The 26,623-nt window shown below is 37.8% G+C and overlaps 1 protein-coding gene across 1 annotated transcript in view; it reads left to right on the forward strand.

Moving 5' to 3' along the window:
* Nucleotides 1-25,638, forward strand: part of prkcaa (protein kinase C, alpha, a) — a 142,459-nt gene extending 116,821 nt beyond the window's left edge. The window contains exons 14-17 of the mRNA XM_032501145.1: nt 2,651-2,731; nt 5,375-5,482; nt 9,964-10,104; nt 20,007-25,638. Coding sequence (XP_032357036.1) covers nt 2,651-2,731; nt 5,375-5,482; nt 9,964-10,104; nt 20,007-20,171 — 495 coding nt within the window. The 3' untranslated portion in view covers nt 20,172-25,638. The remainder of the gene's footprint in view (nt 1-2,650; nt 2,732-5,374; nt 5,483-9,963; nt 10,105-20,006) is intronic.
* The last annotated feature ends 985 nt before the right edge of the window (nt 25,639-26,623 follow it).

Below are 26,623 nucleotides of genomic sequence, written 5' to 3' on the forward strand. Positions count from 1 at the left end.
GTATGTTGGCCGTGTGTGTGTGTGTGTTACTAAGTAGGAGGAGTGTCCCATGTCCTAGCATGTGTGCAGCAGAGGTCTGACGTTACTCAGCAAAGGCCGTATTGCTGCACCCTATGCTGGTACACACCTAAAGATGTTTGTGTCTGTGTGTGTGTCACCATATTGTCCTGTATGTCTGTTGCCTGGTTTTAGCATATGTGCTTGTGTGTTTTATATGAGCCTGAATTGCACATATGCACATGGTTGCACCAACTGCTGTTATATGGCAAATAAAGCTCCAAAGAAATGATTGGATGTGTGTGTGAAGTGTGAACAGTGTAACAGAATGTGTGTCTTTTGAGAGGGTCAAAGGGTAAAAGCATTTACCTTGACCAATGTCTGAGAAACTCAGTGGAAATCTTTCTTTCACCAGAGAAAATGTCATAGTTGCGAGAGGCTTAATTCATAGGATATCCATGTATGTGTGTGTGTGTGTATATATATATATATATATATATATATATATATATATATATATATGAATGAAAAATAAACAAAAAAACTAAACTCTGGTCTTTCCTCCATGTAAAGAGACGGACATTCAGGAAATAACAATCAGGCTATAGTGTAAACCATTTGTAAAGCCTCAGACCAGCTGAGCTCTTATCTCCCCCGCAGCAGCAGCAGCAGTCAGGGTGCCGCCAGCAGGTTTGGTTTGGGTTGCTCCTTATGACATCATTAGGAGCAAGATTCCAGATCAGCCCATCTGAGCTTTAATTTTCTCAAAGGCAGAGCAGGATACCCAGGGCTCATTTTACACCTGTTTTCATTTCAAGCCACTGGGGGACCATAGGCAGCCTGGGGGAACTCATGTTAATGTTAAAAAACTCATAAAGTAATATTTTCATGACATGGGACCTTAAAGTAAAGTACAGATACGTGAAAAATGTACTTAAGTAAAGTAATAAAGTATTTGTATAAATTTGTCTCCTGTAATATACCTTCCTCATTAGATATTAGTTTGCAGTGGTAGCTTAACTTTATTAGCAAGTGCAAAAGGTTGTTGAAAGACAGGGTTTTTGGATAAGTATAATAATAATAATTTATACCCTTAAAACCATATAACCCAGATCAATAACCATGTTTTATATGAAGTAAAATTCACGAGCTGAGGGAAGAGTTAGTGTTGTCATTTTCAGAAAATTTTGACAAAAGGACTGAAACAAAACAAAATGTAGCCCTTTCACATGCGCAACACGTGCCAGTAAGAGTAGTGTTCACAATGGCTTCACTGTTGTCATTTCAGTATTCAGCTTACTTTTATGAAAAAAAAGTCAACTGTTTTTTTCAGCTGCAGAAACATTATACTAGGTGCTCATATCTAGTGAAATGATATACAGCAACTCTGTGTTTTGTTATCTGCTCCCTTCCTACACACCAAATGCTCTCTTTTAGTCAGAAATGTTGAGCTTCTTATCTTCTTTGCTCAACCATGGCAAAAGTAATTGTTGCAGGTGATTTTAAATTGATGGAATTCAGGTGCTGTCCAGCATTTGTGCCTAGTCACAGCTGTGGTTGCACCCTTGCTTTATACATATTCTTTGCTGGATCAAACCACTGTATGAAGAGCTGTGATCTGTGAGATGCATTAAACAGGATTTTCAAGGCTGGTGTCAAACTTGATATGCTTAAGTGTGTAGCATTTTAGGGCCCAGTTGGCTTAAATATTTGTATAAATAATTAATTCTGCTTTACTATTTGACAATTTATCAAGGACATTTTAAAAAACACAATTTGTGAAAAACGTTTAATGTTGCATTGAGTATTTTTTCTTTTGATTTTTCTTTTGATTTAATTTAGATTTTCATTAAAATGAGACAGGCAATGGCAGCATGCATGCAAAGATATGCAACCATGCTGGGAAGAGGCCCATAGAGTATATTGCTGAGGCTATCTGAAATTGTTCTGTCATGGATTTACAGAAGAAGAGTCATGTTCACATGTGATCTGAAGATCAAGATGAAGGTTATAATATGTGGGAGATTTATTGTGTGCTGGATTTAATAAGACTAAATTACATTACCCAGAAGGAGTGTATACATTGGGATTAAATAATCTGTTATATGTTTGCAGTCTAATCATATGTACTTTCAGTGCAGACAGAAGTAACAGAATATAGTATAAGTAATGAAACTTGTAGTGGATGAATAGTGTACATAAATATGTATAGGACATGTGACTAGCTGCATATAACCTCCAGATCCAAAGTGATCACATGCATGTTGGATTCTAGTTTAGTGGATTAGTGCATGAATATGAAAGCGGTATAAGTGGTAACATCCTTTTGCTTTTTTCCGTAAAGTAGTTTAAATAATGCATCACGGTCTGAGTGAACCTGGATGACAAGTCACAATGAGATGAATGCCTGTGTTTGGGTCCTGAGCTTAAAGAAGAAATATTGCATTCATGTTCTGTACGTTTTAAGTATGCACTGCATCATTCACATGCAGCATATTTTCTAGTCCCTCATTTGTAAACAGATTAATGTTTTTGTAGACTCAGTAAAGTACTGAGATGTTGTGTAATGAATTTCAAACATCTTTGACATGATTCAGACAGGTTGTTTGACTAAAGCTGAACTTCTGAGCTTTTTCTTTTCTTTCCTCTACAGATCATTGCATATCAGCCATATGGACGCTCTGTAGACTGGTGGGCATATGGAGTTCTGCTTTACGAAATGCTGGCAGGACAGGTGAGTGGTGTACATATTACTTCTTAGGTAATTGCCTGCTGCAGATTATTCCGACAACTTTACACAGACACAAGGTTGCTCAGACTGCTCACACCCAAATTATTTCCACATTCAAGTACCCCTGAGCAGCAAGGCTTGACATAGGCCTAAACATACTCAGGTGGTGCTGTCTAAAGACCTTCCCTGCACCACTGATAGTAAGCATTGAACTATATACAGTACATGCCTCCATGTCCCCTCCAGTCATAGGCCATATCCTATTTTGTATAACCTTTCGCCCTCTTTCAATGTAGTCAGCAGAGCTTACAGGTCAAAACAGTTTTGCTCACACTGCCTGTGCTACATAGACTGGAAGCTTACCAGACCTCTGCCCGCCCCTCATCTATGCTTGACATACAGGCTTGAGGCTGTTCAGGCTGCCACTACGAGACTGAACTGTAGGCAGTCAAGTTGCATTGGGGGTAACGTAGGCACCAATGTGGAAGGAAAAAGAATGGAAAGGAAAAGGAATGTTGGGAGTAAAAAAGAAAAAGAAAACTCTAGTTCTGCTGCATCAATTTTGGTCAGTTTCAACATGTAGGTAAAAAGGCAAGTTTTAAACGTGTTTTTAGCCTCTTAACATGATCAAAATGTCATTAAAAGTACCTACCCATGTGAAGTGATTCCTTTCGAGGAACACAGCGAATCTGACTGCTGTAGATGTGACAGAAAGGCATGGAAATTGTGCTTATTCAGCTGTGATTAGTTCCAGTGTTGAGACTGCAAGGAGTGCTTAGGCACCATCTACAAACTACAACACAAAAAAGAGATACAAACATATTTTCAAAAAAAGATTATGCTTATTTAAAAAAAAAGTGCTGTAGTAAAACTAGCAGGAGACAATTTATAACTAAGGTAAGTTTGGAGACACTACCTTATTTAATCATTAAATTGATAGCATACATATTTTTGTTGTATCTCTCTTCTGTGTTGTAGTTTGTAGATGGTCCCTAAGCTCTCTAACTGCCGTTGCAACACAGGAACTAAACACAGCTGAATTATTCCTGGATTCAGTATGGTGTGCTGCCAATGGTCATGGGTCGATATTCTGAACAATATTCTCACTTACTGAAGTGAACATATCAATAATGTGTTGGCTGGTAAAGAAGAGCTTCTTTTAAAATCAGATACAGGTATTTCAAGTCAAGACAGGGAGGACGTAGTATGAATATTGTTATAGAATACCTCCTGAGGAAGAACACCAAGCTTGACATGTGTTGTAGCCAGAGTAACTGCCAGTCAGAATCTTTTTGTGTTCTTCAGGCCCTTAAGTGTCTGCATTTGTGCACAAATTAAGGCCATTTAATTTTCACTTCACTACACTTGTTACTTATTTACATACTGTATGTTACCACTAACCCGTTTGAGAAGCTCACTATTTCACTGTTACTTTTAGGTACGTTTAACTAGCGTAACATTAGCTTGAATCTAAATAATCTATGAATCTATGTGGTGGTTACATTGGATCAATGTGACCTCTTCACGGATTAGTTAGCATTTGTTATTTATAGTGACTATGCGATCTGTGCTTAATGCAGAGGTTTCAGCATCAACTTAAAATCCCATTCTAGTGGAAGTTACAGTGGAATCAGGCCATGTCAGAGATAAAAAGTGTGATCACCACTTTGTGAAAGGTGCAGCCATAGCTGAATATTTTGTCATTACTCACCACCTAGGTGTAATAATGTAAATTGCTTTAAGATAAAAAATAAACATGTCCTCTTTATCAAACATTGATAAAGTAGAAAAATCTCCCCCATTAGATGGTTTTTACAGGATTTATTAAAACAAGTATCCAAGAATCAACACTAAATGATGGATAGATATATTAAGACATTTATGACTTATATATTGTTTAAGTCATTTCCATTCCAAAAGGTCAAAAACAAAGTGCATGTACATGCAAAATCAAGCTCCTCCACAGGAAAGCAAAACATGCAGATGGGTATGTTTTTCATTGCCAAATGAATTCAAGTTAGAGCTCTTTAACAATTAACAAAGGTTTTTAGATGTTCCCTTCCTCTGTTCTTCCCTGCCTTGTGTGAAATCAGGTAAAGAGGGCATGACGGAAAGGGGCCAGTGGAGTGGAAATGACGAATAATTCATTTTATGGACTGTCAAAACACCCACATTATGGTAACTGATGATAACCACCCAGTGAGCAGGGGAAAAGCTGGGTCATCCACTCCATTTGCTCTGCAAGGTCTTCCTGTGAAACATTTTTGCAAAAACTCTGTTTCTTGATTTTGTATTTCTTCAGTGTCTTTGAGATTTAGTGTCTTCACACCATCTTTTTCTTTCTTTTCCCCCTTATTCTCCATCTTGGCTCCCTGTTTAGTCAAATGTGTGTCCTTATTTCCTGCCCTCTATATGTTTATTCATTGAGGATGTATATTTTGTTTTCTCACAAAATTTGGTCAATTTACCTGTTAAATAGAGAGGACACAAATGACAAAAACTAAAACTGCTGAATCACTGTGGTCAACATGGTGACACTTTACTTTGAGTAGTAAAATGGTTGTCAAGAGAACAGCAAAAATATATCTATCCACCGTGTGATAATGGATGAAACACCAATAACTATATTATCTCCTTCCACTCCAGCCTCCATTTGATGGTGAGGATGAAGATGAGTTGTTCCAGTCCATTATGGAGCACAACGTGTCCTACCCTAAGTCCATGTCCAAAGAAGCTGTCTCCATCTGCAAAGGGGTAAGTGGACATTCTTTGCCCTCAATTAAAACATCTCAAAATAAAAATCAATCATTTGCTGTTTTAAACCCACTTTTTGTTGTTAAGCAAAATCCATAAACATAATGATAGGTGAGTCTATTTGGTATTCATAAACATTATACTTACAGTCAGTGGGGCAGTCTTTTCTCTTCTACACATTCCAATAAATGCACTTAAACTGAAATATATGAAACCTTCCCCTTTGAAAGACACAAATCTTAAAATACAGATTTTCAACTGATGTGGGAAAAGCAGCATTTTAAGAACTGTGTCTTTCACACTCCTCACTGAAGCCAACATCATTCTTATTGTGAGAAGGCTACAAGCTTGTGGCTCTGTCTGTGATAAGTACTATATTAATAAACTTGACTTTCTAAATGTAAAATAAACTTTATTTACTCTTCCTGCTAGATCAAAACTAAAAACTTTTTTAACCTTTTGGAGTTACATGTAACACAAAGTCTAGCTCCATTTGCTGTAAGAATAAAGTGTAAGCTTTTTAAAAAAAATTCTTTGTGGGACCTCATCTACAAAATCCCTGTCATTGTCCCACTCAGTTCTGGTGTCTGTGACATTTGCATTATTAAAACAGTTGAAGAAAAAACGGTCAGGTCATTCAACATACTTGTCACAAGCTCGACTGTCTGTTAAGTGTTTTTAAAGCTTAATGCAAATGCTAGGTGGCCATTTTTCAAAGCTTGTTGTTCCAAAGGGTCAAGCAAAGGGTCAAATCGTCAATTTTGTAGAAGTACGTGCATTTTTACTGTTGAAATTCCAAGTATCATCTCCATAGGTCCCCTGGGTTGTGAAAAAAACAGATTGACCACAATGTGTCATTTGTTACAGCAATCGACCTCTAGGGTGCATTGCAGTAAATGGTCTTTAACATATAAAACCTACTGTATATATATTTATACACTAATGCAGTAGTTATTATAACTTATAATTCTAAACTGAAAACTGGACTAAAAACAATAACTGTCTACTGGCTAAATGCAAAGTGTAGACAGTCAAAAGGGAACCCCATTTGAGGAAGTTTAACAATCATATCAAGTATTTATTCCTATTATATTTTTCATTACATTAAACTGTTCCACTATGATTATGAGATGTAGTTTCCACTGCCATGGGCCGCTGGATCTCCAGAGATAGAGGGGACTGACCAGTACAATGGCTCAGTGCAAGTCAAGCATTTTATGGAAGCAGCATAATGTTTTTAAAGCAAATGAAAGAGGAAGGAACCCTGGAAAACATTAACATACCCTTTTTTTTTTAGATTTTTTTTAGGACAGTTACATAACGGATTTACTGAAACTCCATGAAATCTCCATGTAGTCTCCCACTTCAGTACTTCACAGAGGTGCGGACGTCCGGCCCAAGTCCCTGTCTCAACCCTTGTTTTGGCATGGCTGCAGCACTTCCTCTTAATGGATATATAATAGTGCTTTCCAGCTGCCTGAAAAACAAACAAGAGAGAAAGGAAAAACAAGACAAGGTAGTTAAGGGGAGATAAAGAGGGGAAAAAGCGCTGATACAGCGCAACTAACTCAGTAGTAGTAACTCAATGAATAGGACACAAAATATACAGTATATTTCTTGTATGCAAACATAAGTACTGTGGAGTTTTATTCTTCAACTGTTCATACATTTTTAGCGAGCCTGTGTATACTGTACATTTCATCAGATTTTAAATAGGTCACAGATACACATTCATCTAAGCAATGGGATGCTACCTAAAGGTCACCTATTATAATGCTGTTGTAGTTCATTATGAATACTGGATGAGAAACAGAATGAGACAGATATACATAAAAATTGTGTTTTGAGTATAAGTTGTGACGTTGAGGTAAATATCTGAGAAGATTTTGCACTTGACTAATTTTGAAAGAATCTCTGGAGCTTGTAGCAAAAGCATCAAGAAAGTAATTTTGCTGTTGTATTGTCAACAGAAAGGGTCAAATTTAAGCCCAGTGTGGTTTGTCTGTGATGTTTTTCCTCATTAGTTCTCCCAGTTCTCTCAGACTACAGCAAACTGATTGGATTCTACAGGGTGATGGTGTGTGTGTGTTTTGAAAGCCTTAATTTACTGAATCACACAGTTTAACTGGCCAGAATCCCTGCTGACTGAGAGACCCCATCTGTTTTTTTTCTTTCACTTCATCATTCTCTTTTTCCCTTTGTCTGTAACATTTGAATGTTTTCAGCAAAAACAGCAGGGTAACTTCGCAGTTATGTACAGTTTTTTTTAACATATGCAACTTAAACCTTTTGTGTGAGATCTGAGTGCTAACAGTTTGCAGACAGAATAATCAAATGCTCTGCATGAAATGTCAACACATTTCTTTTTTTAGGAGACCATCATCTATCACATTTATGTAAAGTATTTCAGTTGGTCAAGTAAAAATAATGCAAAAGCGTGAGCGTTTGATTGACATGGTGGCAGGCCAACAGTCAGTCAGTTTCCAGGACATTTTTATTCGTAATGTGTGTGTCATTTTAATGGTGACAGCCTCGTGTTTGCAGCAGGACACTCACTGTCAGTGACAGTCGTGTGAATAGACAGAAAGCTGCAAATGACTTTTTCTTCCTCATCAACAGCTGTCTGATGTACTCTGCCAGCTGGATGCACTCTGTTAGTTCAGATGTGGCCCAGCCCGCGGCCTGTATGTCAAAGGGGCTTGCTGCAGGAAAACTGGCTTGCAAAAATCCTGCAAGTAGATATTTAATAATGTCTCTCTTAAATTATATTTTTCTACATAAAGTTAAAATGTATAAAATCTGGCAGTGCAATGATGTATCTGTAAATGCATACTTTTCTTTCCGTACTGTATGCACATGCTACATAACAATACAAATTCTTTCAATCTGACAGTGAAAGATATGCTGGGCTGTTTACTCATGGTTTAATAGGTAAAAATGTAATTCAGTTGAAAAATATAATTGATTAGAGTGGAATTTATTTAAATTTAAAGATTGGAATCAGATACAGTAGATGGGATGAACACAACAAAGTAACACAATGAATTACAGAAATATATATGTACATGAGAGTTGTAACTTCTATCTCTTGCCAAGCAAGTAAATAAGTATGTCTCCCAAAATCTCAAATTATTCTTTTCAAATAATTTAGCAAAAAAAAACTTGGTGACGTTAGTGATGAAACCTTTCTTGTCAGACTACTATAAGACTGAAAGCGTTTTTTGTCAGAGACTGTGGTATTATACTATAGCATAACATTGGTGACAACATCTCCCCTCTGTGAGGGAATAAACAAAACAAAACCCACAGAGCATGATTGCTAAACATGATGTCATATAATTCAAGAGAACTGCCAAAGTGACTAAGCTGCATGTGAAGGTGTGCATTACAGATTTGTGATTTAACTGGAGGTGCTGCAGTCTGGAGTGTTTGTGTGTCTACTGTATATATGCATGCATGTACCAGTTACCAGAGCATTTAAACCAAGCATTTCAACTAGCTCAGTCAAACAAAGCTTCCTTTCCATTTCAGAGTTGCATGCATGAATATATAATTTTGTCATTAGACAGTCTCTCTTTCCATCCCCAAAGGCGACATTCCCTTTCTTAGCAATTCAATAAGAACAAATCATTGCACTGAGGCGGGAGTATTAATGCAAAAAAAAACCTTTATGTAAAAAGCTGGTGAAATTCTATATACACACTTAGAAAAACAAGCAGCCAGTCAGCAATTGTTTCATTATGGGTGGGAATCTTTTTTAATGATTTTAAACTAGGCCTGTTTGTTACCTCCTCCAGACCAACTTGTGTTGTGTTTGTGCAGTCAGCAAGAATGCACAGGCTCTCAAAAAAACGACAAACAAACAAAAACATTAATTGAATTATTATGTTTAATAAAACCAATGGGCTCCTCCTGTACATAGTACATAATACAGATTTAATTGTTGGTTATGTTTCCTACGGGTACTTTTTTATTATATTGCTTTTTTAAATAAAGGGTAAACTGTGTCTTCATGTTGTCTGCGATGCCATGGGAAGAGGCAGCAGTTCTCTAAAGGTAGAACAAACAGATGGATGGGCCCATCAGACTCATCTGTTTAGCTGACACTTGCTGACCTAGAAAAAAGTGGAATCACATGACAGAATACATCAGTGAAATGACACAAAAGTGGAAGAAAACAAAGTGAGGGTTTTCCTGATGCACTAACACCGACCCCTTTTGACAAAGATATATCGAAATGCTAATGTTCATTATTTTTTTCTGTGATCTGCTAAATTTTGCATGATTTTAAGTGAAAGTGTTCCCCGTTTACTCAAGAAATTGAAGAAAGAAAAAAAGATTTTGACTTTTTCTTTGAAGTTGTGACAACCAATAAAAACAATTAAGCGAGTCATGCATTCCACACCGTAAGACTGCTATCCTGAATTAATTTATATTATTTAGTTATTTGTGTCCTCCTTTTTGTTTCTTACTTTTAACAGCTGATGACCAAACACCCATCCAAGCGTCTGGGCTGCAGCCCAGAGGGTGAGAGGGACATCAGAGAACATGCCTTCTTCAGACGCATTGACTGGGAACGCCTTGCGAACAGAGAGATACAGCCGCCCTTCAAGCCCAAAGTGGTAAGTACTGTGCATTCATATTTTTACAGTTTGTGCAATGAACTTGCTTAGGGTTATATTCACACTTCATACTTTAAGTGTGAAACACTTAGTATGATTTCTGTAACCAAGGTCAAGATGATTGGTAGCCTCTCTCACATGAGTTTAGATTTTATTAAAATAAGGCCATATTTTCCATACACACTTACACTTACACTTGTCTGTTTCTGACAGAAAGGATATGTTGCTGTTTGAGCTCTATTTTCATATGAATTGATGGTGCAAAGTCCAGCATGAAGCCGGCAAAGAGGCATTTTCCTAAGATGGACTAATTTCTATACCCACACCTTTTCAGTATTTGGGGGACTTGCCATACAACACAGCTGTAGAAAAGGGACATCGCTTAATGCGATTACCTCCACCTTTTTTATGCACATTTTCAGTCATATTTTAAATGTATTAATAAAAACTGGAGTGGAAATGCAGAAAATGTACCAAAAATCTTTTTACACTTGATTGGGATGGAAAAGTTGGTATATCAACTTTTTGAATAAATAGTGACGTACACAAGGAAAGTGACTGAAACATCCACTGACCCTTTCCATCAACTGAAGAGATGATAAATAGCGTTTGAAATCTGTGTGGACCAATGAGGAGACTGTAAACTTCTTTGAAGTAATCCATGAAACAAACATAAATTCCATATTTCTATTATGTTTTCTACATTATTTTCCATCATTAACGTTTGACAAGCGATCTTTTAATTACGTCATCTTGTTCCACCCTCTTTTTCTGCAATGGTTTAATAGAACTGGACTGGAGAATTAGCGCCGCCATGTGTTTACGTCGATGTGTCAACCCCCAATATTGGCAGAATGGTAGTGGTTAAAAAAGCACATGAATTCACATTTTATTTTTGCACATCTTCTTGAAATTCATTTAAAATTTACACTACATTCAGACACTCTGAGACCATAAATGGAACAAGACATGTAAACAAATACAAGTTACTAAACCACATGCATTTAAACAAGGAAATACAGATGTGCTCATCACTACAGGACAAATCATGTTCTTGGCAGTTTATCAACGTGTGCAGTACCTCCATAATGTAGCAATCCAGACAAAGTTGCAAGTTATATAATGTGTTAAACACCAACTTTTGGGAACATCTATGAGAAACAGTTCCTGTTTCTACCTCTCTGTAATTGATGGTCTTGGTTGGATGTAAGGGCTTAAAAAGCCCATACCTAAATCTGAACTGTTCAGGGGTCTCATTTATAAAACTGTGCGTAGGATCCTTACTAAAAGTTTACGTATGCCCAAAAGCCAAAAATGGCATACACCAAAAAAAATTCTGATTTATAAAAACCGTGTGTCCGCACATCTGTAAACAATGTTTCCTTTATAAATTACAGATTACCCACAAGTGTACGTACTTGAATCAACCTCTTATCCTGCCCTGTACACGGCCATTTTTAATCATAAATAGTCAATGCATAGCACCTCATGAGTGCTGATCAGTATGTTAATGGTGTGGCAGTTGTTATTTCGTTACACCTAATCATGATGACTGGCGGGGAAAAAGCAAAAAAAACTTCTCAGACGTTCAAGAATTGCTACAAAATGAATTATAATTTCAGCCTTTTCTCGCACAGTGTAGGGAACCCTATCTATAGACTAACTACAGTATATTAATAATACCATCCAAAACGGCCGGCATTATGGCACTCAGGGACAGCTTCGATATACCAGTCCATTATGATAAGATTTAACAGAACTATGTATTGTATCCAAACAAGCCTTAATAATAAAGTTGAAGATTATATATAGGCCTAATATTTACAAGAAAAAAACACTTAGCTGTCTGCCATTTACCTCTGGAAACAACCGGCTTCCCCCAGATTGGCGAGGACCTGTAATGGGACAGAGATGGGATGCCCTCACTACTGGACCCAATTCAGTACGTAGATCCAAGAGCGCAGCTTTACGGAATTTAAATCGGCATATTAGCCACTCATCGGCCTGGTCCCTGAAGTCTCTTTCTCTCCTTATTTTTCTGTCATTAGTCCTCCTGCAGTGCCAGCAGTGTCATCATGCAGCATTACGCACAGGGGTCACAGCAGTACTTATATGTTAACAACAACTATTGATTGTTAAAACATTGCCAAAATCAAAGCATCGACATTTTTTATTTTTTTAAAGATTATTTTTGGGGCATTTTAGGCCTTTAATTGACAGGACAGCTGAAGACATGGAAGTGGAGAGAGGGGTAATGATAGCAGGAAAAGGATGCAGGTCGGAGTCAAACCCAGGCCTGCTGCATTGAGTCGTAAACCTCTCTCTATTCATCAACTGAGCTATCTGGGCGCCCATCCTTCTTGTTAATAATCTAAAACTCGCTACAGAAATGGTCAAGTTTTAAGAGTATTTAAGCATATTGTGGAATATTATGAAATTTGAACACACAATTTATTGCAGGTCCTCCTCTCTCTCCATCTTTCTCTCTCTTATTTTATTCAGACACACACTTACAGTATCACACACACACACACACACACACACACTCGTGAGGATTTTTCTAAAATACTTTAAACCTCATTATTTGAAAAATGTAAAATGTTAAACATGTAAATCCAACATTATAACATTGTAGATATGACAGAAAAAAAACGGAAAAGCATAATATGTCTTTTTCAATAATTCTCGGAAGGTAAAATGTTATAAAGTTTTCAATTTCTTGTAAAAAAGAAGAGCAAAGATGGTTTGTCTCACATTCTCCCTATTTTTTTGTAGTAAAGGTGAAATGTATCCTTCCTTTTGTGGATGCATCATCATTTGGTGTATTGTAATTACATACACAACCATTGACAGTACTAGGACATTTTTTCTCTGGCAGTCTAAGAGTTGCTGACAATGCCGGTGATGTATGTAAAGAATTTATAATACAAGGAGGAAGTTATAGCATTTGTGTAGTTCATCAGGGGTGATCCTAGGATCAGACCTTTAGGGGGGATCAGCCCCTAATGAGAACGTGACACTGATACATTGCCTTGCAAAAGTGTTAACCCACCCTGCTAAATCAGTTATTTCATTAGCTGATAATCTCTGAGCTAGCTATTGAACAACAACATCAGCTAACGGTTTTTGACAGTATTAACACTATGATGGAACTGAACCTAACATAAATCACAGCAATAACGACCAATTTGAAACAATGTTCTAACTTTCAGCAATTTTAGTTTGTGTGTGTGTGTGTGTGTGTGTGTGTGTGTGTGTGTGTGTGTGTGTGTGTGTTTGTGTGTGTTACTATACAAAGAAACACTACTGCATTCTGTCACATGTGTGCTGACAACCAAGGGACCCACTGATACATAGAAATGTACTCCCTTATGGAGTTATGGACATGTGGGTAGGTGTGTGAGAAATAGAAGTGTGAAAATATTTCTCACACATACTGCGATACAGTATAACAGCTCATATAAACACAAACATTCTAAATATTGCATTAGAGTTCTCCCTATTTAGAGTGGCAGATGCTCCCCCCCACCTCTGGTGTCCACATTGGTGGTTTTCAACTATTTGTAAACTATTGCTGGATCCAAATAATAATAAACCCATTTTTTTTCAAAACCTCAAACCTTAAACTTACATAATGAGAGGCCAAACAAATCAAATCAGAAAGGTGGACCCAAGGCCTTTGAGAAAACTCTGCAAATGTAATTGTTTGTGACTGTGACTCTCCTGGTCCTTACATCAGAAATTATTTGAGGAGCTCTTCCCCTCAATTATCTCTTTCACCGCCGTAACCCAATTCTTAAGGTCATCCTTCACTTAGGAGTGATTTTGAGTGTGTGTTCAAGTGTGTGCACATACACATGTTACACATTCAGTTTAAATATTGTAGTTCTCTTCTGTTTCAACCCTCAAGGGCTCCAGTTCCTCTTATAAGGTGAATCCTGACCTCTTTGTTCATGTAGTCTCCCACTGAGTGGACGTGCTGGGTGTCTTGGAAATGCTTTGTGTGTTTTTTTGCGTATGTTTGAGTACATGTATGTGTGGGAAGGTTAAAGAAAGTGAAGGTTAAATGATATTTAGGAAAAGCAGGGGAGGAAGATTTCCTTGCATGAACGCCTTGTCTCTGTGTCTATTTGCTGTATAAATGCAGGGGGTGGTAATCAATATTGAAGGGAGAAAGGAAAGCTTCTGTGCTCATATATTTTTCCACGCTGAAGTTGCAAGGAGGTGGATGCATGCAAACGTGCATGTCTTTTTGCACAGTGCATGCTTGCATGGGTTCTGGTTTTCGATGCAAGCTCTAAGCGTGAAAAATGAGAGAGATGGAAAGAGAGGAATAAAACATGTTGAATGCTCTCTACTATCAATATAAACTGCTTTATAAAGAACCATCACGTCCACCTCACAATGCCATGTAATACTGCACTGTTTTCAGTCAATTTCCACCAAATGGCAATCATTATACACCTCCCTCTCACCAGGTCTAACCCTTCCTCACTAATCCAGTCCACCTCCTCTTTCCTTTCTCCAATCCCCACTCAATCTCACTTCATCCGCCTGTGACAGCTGTGGCATTGCAATCAATACACAGGCTTCACCCAGCTGAGACATTCAAACCATCTGTGTGTATTGGACGTTAATCCATATTTATAGGGCTGGATGCTGTCACTGTGAAGTCTATACTTTAGGTAACAAATCAAGCACATACTAAATGCCAGCCATGTCCATTAAGTGATTTTTGGGGGGAAATCAGGTTCATTTCTTGATGGCTATAGGTTTTACACCAACTTGTGTATGGTCAACCGTCTTCAAGGGAGAAGAGGACGATGGAGAAAGTGGGTCAAATAGGATGCTGCTGATTGATAGTGATGGGAGCGGTGAATGAAGGGAGGGAGTTAAGGCAAGATAGAGTGGGAGGACTTAGTCACTGCACAGAAGTCTTGGAACAGTCATGCCTGGATGGGATACATGGATACACACATACACACAAACACACACAAAATATGGATGACTTGTGACTCATTCTAGCTGCAAGAAAATGAAAGGCACAGACTGTTGCAACTTGACTGAGCATGTCTGCCTTTCCTCTTTTAGCTTACGGGACATAAGAGGGAACAGTTTTTTCTTTATTTATTACATTTATATTTTCAGTTGGGGTCATACAAATTGGTATTTTCTGTCACATTTTCCCTAAAAAATGTAGTTTAATTTTGGTTTATGAAAGGCCCAATTTGTGATTGCTTTGAGGTTTGTTTACAACATGAAATAGGATATGAAGTTATCGTCTTGAAAATATTTTCCAGTATGAAATCTGTGTAGATACTGCAGGAGTTTGTAATTGTAACATTGGGTTAAAACTAGCGATGCACCAATTATATACCACATGACACAACTCTTATTGGAGGCAGGCACTCATTTACCATCCTAAGTAGCTGTGTGATATTAAATATGCTTGAGTGCAGAGGCATGACTGTATGTGTGCAGAAGGAGAGGGAGAGAAAATGAGAGGAAGTAGGTCAAAAACCCATGTTGGATACTATATCACTGTGTGTGGGAGGATGTATCAACAGCATAATAGGTCTCACCCCATAAGGGTTGGGTGAATCACACAATGAGAAATAGAAGACGTTAGACCATCCCTATGTTTTTCCAAAAGGGCAAGTTTATGTTTCTGAAAATATCACAAAGGCAATTTCATGGTTATGAAAAGTGGTGCAGATATTCCTAACCATGGTTTATAATAAAATGTTCTTCTTTTGTTGTTGAGCGAATCTTTTGAGCATCATGTATTTTATGAGAGCAGCATGATTTGTAGTCTAGTTAATGTCCTGTTTTTGTGATGTGATGCTCTTTCACAAAAGAAAAACATTTCAGCAGAACTCAGTACTGTGAAAAGTGAACACAACATCCAACATCTCATGTCAGTTTGGCTTCTGAAAAAGGAAAAAAAAATTTTTTTGGTCATCTTGTTCTACAAGATACCAACCTAGGCCTTGATCATAACATCTGCTTATGAATAAGAGACTTTTTAACAAACCAACAGTTGCTCAAGGTGGGCCCCCACCACTCCTCTTCCCTGTCTCAGTACAGGTGCTCAACACGGCTGTGTCTTGAGTCCCTTCCTGTACTCTCTATACACCCATGACTGCACACCCACCCATAACACCAATGTCATCATCACATTTGCTGATGACCCAACAGTAATTGGTCTGATCAGCAGGGGAGACAACATGGCATACAGGGAGGAGGTCCAGAGGTTTACAGACTGATGTGCAGGTAACAACTTGGCTCTAAATACTTTTGGAAGACATTTTCACCTCCCGCTGCCTCCAGAAAACAACTAAACTGAATGACTCTTCCCATCCTGCCCACCATCAGTTTGACCTTCTGCCCTCAGGCAGACGAAACAGAACACTTAAAACACGCGCCACTAGATCGTTGAACAGTTTTTACCCAAAGGCCATCACTACACTACCATGAAATTATCCAGCTAACTGGGATTGTGCAATAAATTGTATATATTTATGTTTAAAGAATATGTTGGCTGTGTACCTGCTAATAGTGTGAGTGTTGGAGTGGAAGTGGGAGTGGAATGCACCAACGTTATTAATATAGTTTTATATGTATTTATTTTTTACTCATTCACTGCTTGAAATCCGTCCTCACTTGATGCAATGGAATTTTGTTACTTTTACAATGACAATAAAAGGAATCTGAATTTGAATCATCCTGCATATATCTACACAATATTGGAATATTTCACTCAACAGCTGAGGTCCGGTGTCACAAGGAGTGGTTTTGTGGAGTTCAGAGTAAAAAATGCGATGCTTTACTTGAGCAGCTGATGGTCAGTGATGGATAGAATTAGACAAGTATGCGGAGAGGCACAGCAGTTGAAGGATGCTGGAGATTACCCATCAGGTATCTGCTGTGTGGGAATGAGAGAGAACATTTAGAAACCAAAACTTAAAAACCACTTTAAAAACATCTCTGACTCAATCTTTTAATGTTTTGTTCAATTCCGTTAAATCACCTGACGTGTTGTCTCAGTCTGGCCTCACCAATAAAAAAGAAGAAGAAATTAAAACTAGAAACATTTGCTTGACAAACACAGGCAGACATTCCTAAACACACAAAGACTGCCACACAAGCAGTTACTGGCACACACATAGACGCACTGAAGCAAACATGACAACATACTGCACACACACTTACACGGCTTGTCTGTGAATGGAGGGCAGTAGTAGATAAGGCCAATTAGTTAGTCAAGACTTTCAAAGCCAGGTTAGGGTGGGTTGTGAAGTCATATGGCAACAATTAAAAGGCTTGAAAAAAAACAAGACATTATATCTAATGGCATGTATAAAAATGTCCTTTTTTCACACTTTCTTGCTACCCAAATCATCTTAAGCTTTAGTTCAGTGGAAGTTTAGTGTGGTAGTGGCTGTTATCGGTTCCACCCCCCCTGTAGTTGATCAAGTCAGTCAGTTAGTTATCGTGGACTCTAAAAGAATGGTCAAGGGCAATCACTGGTGTCCACTCAGTATTAATAGCACTTACCATCCAAAAAGATTTTGAGATTTCTGTGAACATGATTGGCAAAGCATAAATCAGATGCTGAGGTTTCCATCCTCCTTTTTTCTATTTAAGCCCTGAATCAGAGCCCCATGGAATTTGGCTTCCCCGAGTCGGTTATTCTCACAGCCAGCTGCAGAACAGTAGCTCCCAAGGGAACGTGAATGCTTACCAACTGTGTGAATGTGTACTGGGGTGTATGATTGTGTGCATTTGCAAATGCATGCATCCATTTAGGTGAGCCCGGTATGTAGGTGGACTATCTGATGAGGATAAGGATTTTGTGTACAGCCTCTTTCTTACTCACATGCTCTTTGTTTTAAACACTGTATCATTTCTTTTTGGTCTTTCTCCAGTAAAGACAGTAGAATAACTTAAATGAGACAGAAACTCCTCTTCATGGACCAAGCAATCTTGTTATCCAGTTGTAGACCTTTAGTTGGAGAGACACTGATTGAGCAAACCACATCTAGATGACAAATTGAAGCATTTTTGTGTTGATGTCTCTAAAAAGTGTTAAGTGATTGACAGAAGTATTGATCCTTAAATCTTTTGATTCACTAGAACGAGTGCAAACGCCAGATCGACGGATTTTAGTATGAAGTAGAAGTATGTTGCCATAGGTTTAAAGTACAGTGCTGTTGTAGGGTTAGATGATACATTATTAGTGGGTGTGTTTTTTGCATCAGTCATGCAAATCACCTCATCTTGTTACTTCTCCTTTTAAAAATGGTAGGTAGGCACCAAGAAATGTTGGCAATTTGGTTTTAAAGAGAGAGTACACCCCTGAGCAGATCCTCCATAAAAGCTAATCCTAAGAGGTTACCTCGGGTGACAGGCGCATAATTACTGCAAGCAAACACATAACACCGTAAATAAGATAAGCTTGGAAGGTTATACAACAGCAGGTTTGCCTGTTCTCTGGTCTTATTTCCTAGTGTTGGAAATAGTTATTAGACAAAAGCACCTACATTACAGACATTGGTGGGAATTGTTTTTTTCAGGATCTGGTACTGTGTTTATTCTTGGTAAAAACAGTTAAAATACCATGTAAGATAACTGAGCCTTGCAATATGTTATTTTGCTATGGTCGGAGCATATAGCTAATGTAAAAGCAAATCTCATCTAACATATCTGAAGATCTCAACGTCAAAATTGCACTATTAATTGATTTTCAGAGAAACGGTGTGTACAGTATTGCACCTCTTCTTTTAAGGTGAGTCCCTGGAATAGAAAATGGGGACAAGAATGAGGAAAAACCTGTGTGCTGTGTCTTGAAGGCTACTCTGGTCATACATGTCATGTGTGATTTATTTCAGTCAGGGCCAATATCACTACAGCAACAAAGTAAGATGCACGCCCACGTCTCCAAACATGCCTTCCTTTGCTGAGAAATTCTCTAAAGTGCAAATTTACCCACCATGTGACATAATCCATTTCTATGTCTTAATTTGATTATCCTCTCATTACACAAACATGAAAAACCTTTGATGTCTCCTGTTAACTATTGACAGCTTGCCTCTCTCTTGTGAACACAGTAATTAACCCTTTTGTGACCTTGTTGCACCTTGATGCTGTTGCGGTTTTTGTTCAAGGAATCGCTTCATTCTTCTGTAACATAATTACATTTTGAGGGTCAAAAAGCACAAAAGTACGTACGCATCACATCTGAGGCTGAGATAAAGGAACTGGAGGTTATGAGGTCTGAGCAAATACAGTGTGCCTTGTTGCAGAGGTCCTGACATAATTTCCTCTAATTGAATCAATTCTGGGCCTTTTTTTTTACTGAAAACTGCATTGCTGTTCCACAGCTGTGCCAATGTTGCTTTTGTTTTCAGAAGGGTGCGTTGCGATTCAGGTGAATGAGATGTAGAGCATGTAATTTGATGTTCTTAACCTCCAACTGCATATTATAGTGGGAAAAGGGCGGAATCAGGTGTAAAATGTCCTCATTCTTGTGTAAGCCGGGGGGCGGTGAAGATGCATTTGAATTAGCCAACAGGTTGATGTGGGAGAACTCACAAATGTTGCTTGGTGCATTGTCCATGCACATTGTCTAGTAATATGAATGGTGATGACAATGGTAGTTATTTCTGATGTTTGATGTGTGTCCTGTGCTTTGGGCTAATCTGTGAAAAGTTCCAACAACTTAAAAACAAATTGTGGTTAATGTCTGTCTTGCCTTCACAGAATTGCCATGCGCATACTTCTGCCAGTGCTCCAGATTTTTTGTGTTTGTTCTGTCTTGTTAGTCTAAAGCTTGTATTCTTCGTATTATTTTACGTACCTTATGTCTTAACTTTTCCCTTTTCTGTTCCTCTTTTCTACAGTGTGGCAAAGGAGCAGAGAACTTTGACAAGTTCTTCACACGCACCCAGCCCCAGCTCACACCGCCAGATGAGCTGGTTATCGCTAACATCGACCAGGCCGAGTTTGCAGGGTTCTCTTTCATCAACACACAGTTTGTAAACCCGGCGGTCAGTAACAGCATATGAAAAGGATTGGAAAACGTCCCTGAAGAACCTCACTGCCACTAACTTAAAGCAACCGCCAACCTAACATCTGACAACAACTTGATCAAGGCCTACTATAGACCACTATAAACCTTTAAGTATTGGTTTTATTTGTAAGCAGCATTCAGGGCATGCATTTTTGTTCTGTGCAATATATTTTACAGTATAGATTAGATTGGATTGGCTCTCTGCCATCACAATAAATCATTTTCTTTAGTCTAATGATAAGCATGTACTGTAGACAAGATGTCCTTTCTATACTGCTGCAATTTGTATCGATGGTATACCATAACTAGAAGACATTTAGAGGATGAATGAATGCATGGCTATAAATGATATGATATGAGCAAGAGGATAGTAAAGGAGCATTCAGCTAGGAGAGCATTTAAGGCATGGATTTTGGAAAATGTTTTCATGTTTTTACAAATCTCAATGGATAAACATTATGGTCTATAGATCCACTTAATTACTTGTTTCCATATGGATAATTATCACAATATAGATATTATGCGATGACCTTAAAAACACTCACGTGAGGCAGTGTAGATACTATGGCCAGGTGGTGCAGGTGTTGAAACTTCACCTATTGATTCAATGTTTCCTGTATCATGTTTACAATTTTCTTCCCCTTTGACGTCATGGTGATGGTATTAAATTCTATTTTAGTACAATTTGATACTAGCTAATCTCAACTTCCTGTGTGTGTGTGTGTGTGTGTGTGTAGCAAATCAACTAAAGAATGAACAGTTGTGTAATTAGATAATATGCAGCCTGTAAAAATGGAGATATATGAGACACTTGGGTATGAAAGGGTGTCAGGGTTTGTTCCAATTTTTAGCTTTAAAACTTAACTGGTATCACTCTATTTCATCTGCTCTTAAAAGTAATAATTCACACACCTATTTACCTTAACTTGAGCTGTAGATTGTATATTTCCCTTGTCACTAATTTTTTTGGACACAATGTGGACACAGTTATCAGTTTAGTATGTGGACAGTGGTAGTACATTATATATCTACCTACTTAGGAAAATAGTCAGTGTTAGGGTTAACAACTGTCTCTGTCCCATCCTATGCCAAAAACTACAAAGCCTCTTATTAGTCATAAATGTCTCAACAGAAACAGTAACAACATTTTGATAAACTGTTTTTTGTTTTTAGAAAATTTCATATCAATGTGTATTAACCATCCGATGTTATATTGCATACATTATTGTGCCCTCAAGTGTAGATACAACACATTTTGCAGAAGTTGCAAATCAATAGGAGCATTTCTACTGACCATGCTTATTGTTCTGAGAAAGACAAATACTTCATTAGGATTATGTCAACACAATTTTTATTAGTTAAATATCACCTTTATTTCATCCCTTTTAATTTATTTAATGTCTTTACACATAGTTTTTTGTCCCTTCTTCCTTTGTGTCTTCTCATACAGATTAGATCAGATTGATATTTGAAAGTGTCTACTATCAGTGCATAACTCCTTTGTAAATAATCATGAGTTATTTAGAACACGTAAAGCAAGTTACAGTTTTTATACCAAAACCTGAATGTGCTTTTATTACATTAATTATGTACACCAATATTTGTATGTCTAATAACATTTAAACAACTAGCAACTAACCCAGTACAGATCAACTTTACAACAACTTTAACAGAGTCCAGATTTAGCAAGTTGTAAAATATATCTGGTCCACTTGTTTTGGCAGATTTATCAAAACTTTCAATTTTCATTTTTCCTCATATTCAATGATTTTGATTGTAAATTGTGAGTTGATTGGATGTGTTTCTGGCTATTGACTGTCCCTTTGTATCGGAATGCATTTGGTAGACATTATTCATGCACGTGATCCGCTAAAGGCTCTATGCTACAAAGTATAAAACCCTCTAAAAGTTACAGTACAACCTCAAACTGATGCTCCACTAAAAACCTAACTTTAGTGGGAAGAGATAGTAGTCTTGAAAGTTTTACTTGTTTCGTCCTTGAAGAATAATAGCCATAGCTTTGATTTATGTTGATTTCAATGGATTCCAATAGTGACAGCTTTTCAGGAAGGTAAAGGAAAAGTATAGGAGGGCTGGGTATAGTTTAAAAAAAGATGATACCATACCAATACCAGTATCCTTAAAGCTTAAGTGCTTAACTTTTTTATATTAATGAACGTCCCATACATTCAAGCCACTGCCAAATGAGTTTGAAAACTCTGTATTTCTCAGTATGTACATATACTATGTTCAGGAGATGGTGTCAGCCGGTGACTTTCACGTGCAGAAAATCTAGTGAAGATAATTTCCTTGTCTGAAGAGTCCATCATGATTTTTTTAATCCTCCGTTTCCTCTTTAGCTACTAGCAACTGAGTGGAGGAGGGGTGGGGGTGGTGCACGATCACAGAAGGCTTTTTAGAATTCCTCATGGGGGAGACAGAAAGTACACACTATAGCTTTACAGTGATACTGATACCAATAGAGTACTTCATTTGATACCCATCATGTAAATAGAAGAATTCAGTTGCTTGTGCAGGTACAGGTATCGTTTGAGAGGAGACTATTAAATACAACACGGTACTAGGTTATTTCTGTCAGTCTAATTAAGGTATTGAGAACTGATACACAGCCCTAGTGGGACACATAAAAGGTCAGACCAATGGGAGGTGAGTGTTTTGATGCTAAAAGGATAGATAGCATAGTTCTAGATTGGACAAACTTAATGTGCTGATCTTAGACTCTTTAAGAGATGATTGCAGGATGTTGTAATTATACTGCCCACAAATCACAAACCAAGTGATTGAACACTAAAGTCCTAATGCTCAGGCAGAGTTGTAAACTATGTGTGAAAGAGTGGGGAATAACAGTGATTTTGCCAAAAGAATGCAGATTGCTAAAGACGATAGAACAGACGTTTATTACAGTAGATTAACAAATGCTAACTACTTTTCAAAAGACTTTCCTGAGACATTGTCCCTGGTTCTTGATCAGTGCTTTTTGGTTTAGAAGCTTGATATGTGTACATTATGGCCCCTGGATCCTTTTGCCTTCACCTTTTCAGGGTGATGTGGAACACTGAACCCAGATCTGTGGAGAGTTGTGACTCAGACGCATTGCTCGTTGTTAGACCAGTGGGACCACTCACTCTTGGTGTGTCATAAATGGGGTTTATGTTATAATCTTAATGTTGTGGTGTTGTCTGTTGTAAAATGTTTGTTTCTTCTTTTTTTGTTGTCAGTTGCGGTCAGTGTTGTTAGTTTAATTTCTCTAGCTTCTGCTCAGAAATTCAGAAATTTGTTTATTTGTTTAAAAGGATATATCACATTAGAAAACTCATGACATAAATAGGAACTATTGAAACATTTTTTTAGTAATTTCTATGTTTTTCTAAGAGTTATGTTCTCCTCCAGTTTTTCCTATAGTGTGTGACCTTTTGCATGTGCCAAACCTGGAAATTGCCAGAACCCAACAATAGCAGCGTTGCACTAGCTATAGTCACATGGATGATTTTTTCTTTGTGGCAGCTTCTCCCTATGTAGGCTAAGACCTGCCTAAAGCCACACCTGCTGTACACTCTCTTGGCCACATAACATAGCATGCTGCCATGAGTATACCAGTGCACATTGTGTTAGTAAACTTTACAATGCCAGTCAGTTTATTAAACGATTCATCATACACAGTCCTAGATTTCCCTGCCTGCCTATCCTATAGGCAGAATTGTGTCTGAAAAACATTTCAGCATGTGGTGCATTGAATTTAACATTCAGTGTGAATATCACAGAAGTGAGAGAAAATGTTCCTTGTACATACTCTGAGTTTACTCAGCAACAGTCTTGACCTTGTCTGAGCTTTACTTACACCTCTGAATGTGCTAACTAAAGATATCCATCCTTTTTAATTGAATCTCTGGTTACTTTATCCCAAACTTCTTTCTCCTTGAAACATGTAATGTTTTCAAAAAGTCAGCGTAAGTGTGGGCATGAACAAAAAAAAATCTTACTCTCCCCTTGTGTGCCTTTCCCTACTTGAACAGATAAAATGTACACCTTCTTCTTAATCTTCATTTTCCTCGCTCTCATCTAAACTCTCTACTCCATGTTTACTTTTTACCTTGCTGCATTTAATCCATTGTCAAAGTAATTGAGTTAATTCACTTTTTTTACGCCATGTAAGTGTTTCAGCACATCTTGCAAATCTATGTATTTATGTATGTCTGTATGTGAATAAAAGGAAAAAAAAAAAAAAACTTTGCACACTCTGTTCACATAAATGATTCATGAGCCGATTGGTTTACCAGAATGTTCAGCCATAACACTTGGCAACAACTTGAGTCAACCTAATGTGTCTGCTTGCTTTACCTTTACCTCCCTGTGCCTATTAATGACTAAATGATGTAATGAGTTGATTAATATATGTATCGACAATATCAAAGGATGATCTTCGAGGAGTAAAGGAACAATGGACTATTAATTTGGACATTAATCACCTATTAATGGGGTTTGGTTAAATGAATGAAAGGATAGATGATAATGGCTTGTTTGAGGAATGACCCCTGTGCCTTGCCACATTGAACCATCCCTCCCTTGTCTCTTGTGAGCACTCTTTCACTCTACCTCTTTCTCCTTCCTCAAAGCCTAGGCCAAGTCAATCCATCATCTTATCGACAGCGTGTCCCTCCTTTCATCCGTTTAGATCCCATCAGGTCAGGAAAGCAGTTGATTTTTCTTGTGTTATTCACTCAACACAGTTTGTATCAGTTCCACCCTTTCCTCCTCTCGTTTGTTGCACCATGGGAAAGGAGTTAGCCAATTGTATTGTTGTTTGCTTACTTTGTTTACATTCTATTTGATATCCTCATCTTTTTGTTTTTACTTAAATTGATTAGGATGGCCAGATGATAATAAAGTTACTTCCTGTTGTACTATAAATTTTAATATAGATTTTATCTTAAATGGGAAGTTTTAAGACATACTGTAGGTCTCACATGATTTTTCCCCTCCAAATTGGCATTTCTGACAATTCTTCTTTTATTTATCTGTTTAAATTAGAGGAATCTTGTGTAACTTCTTTTTTCTTTGGAGTTAGTCATTACCCTCCACTGTGTCCTGTTTGCTGTGAAAGGAAAGATTTGAGCTGAGCTGCCATCTTTTTGGCTGTACAGAGTACAGGATCAATAATGTGCAGGAATGCCTTATCCCTTAACCCATACAGTAACATGATCTATACATGTTGGTGTCCTCTCTTTGTTCACTTATTATCTCAGTACCCCTGTCCTTGTACATAAATGACTTACAGTATATATCTAGACTGTAAAAGAAGAATATATTGTATTTTGCAAATGGTGTATGTCTGTTTTTTTCCAATGTCCGCCTGAAACCTTTAAAAAGAGTCTGAGCAACTTACCTTGTAACTGATTGTTATTTGTACCTAATGTATGATAATGCAAATAAAAAAGGAACATGAAATCCGTACTTCTGCAAGTGTGTGCTTGCCATTTGGGACTTTAAACTTAATCAGCATGTTATATTCTATAAAAAAAAAGCGTGCCCTCTTGAATGCCCAGACTTCAGACACTAATCATATCCTCAAACTCTTCAAAACTTACTTGATAGCTTTCACCTCTTTCCTCAGGAGGGTGGCTGGTGTCTCCCTTAGAGATAGGGTGAGAAGCACAGTCATCTATAAGGAGCTTGGAGTAGAGCTGCTGCTCTTTTGTGTTGAAATGAGCCAGTTGAGGTGGTTCGGGCATCTGGTTGGATGCCTCCTGGGCGCCTCCCTAGGGAGTTGTTCCAGGACGTCCAGCTGGGAGGAGGCCTCGGGGAAGACCCAGGACTAGGTGGAGGGATTATATCTCCAACCTGGCCTGGGAAACCCCTCGGGATCCCCCAATCGGAGTTGGATAATGTGGCTGGGGAAAGGGAAGGCCAATGTCTTAAATGGTGGCTTAGAGTGATAGGAAGAGGATTGTAAGCTTTTACAACACATTAGTGTATTATAGCTGTTTAACAAAGTTTTCAGTCTGAATTTCCCTGTTCTGAATTTCATATGAGCCTGTAAGCTGATACATCCTTGAAAAATGGTCCTTACAAATGTAATTAATTAATATGGCTTCAATACAATTTGCTAATTCAATTTAAAACTGGGTTTCTTCCCTCCTGAGTTGTAATATTGCTTTGATGCAGACACATACTGTACAAAAGTATTGAACTTGTGTTTATTTCTTCACGTGTTGTCAGACAATGCATAGCTGTCCTGTGATTAGAGAAAGCCTGCAGTGTGTTGACTGTGTAACCAGCTGGTGTGTGAGATTTGTTTAACACCTTTCATGTATTGGTCCACTGGTTTCTCTCAGTCTCCCTCTATAACACAAACAGACAATAAACACACACAGATGTACACACATGCTCAGCATATCTGCATCTGTTATGGTACTGCTAGATGGGAGT

Source organism: Etheostoma spectabile, chromosome 2 (genome assembly GCF_008692095.1).
Source record: "Etheostoma spectabile isolate EspeVRDwgs_2016 chromosome 2, UIUC_Espe_1.0, whole genome shotgun sequence".
NCBI classification, from domain to species: domain Eukaryota; kingdom Metazoa; phylum Chordata; class Actinopteri; order Perciformes; family Percidae; genus Etheostoma; species Etheostoma spectabile.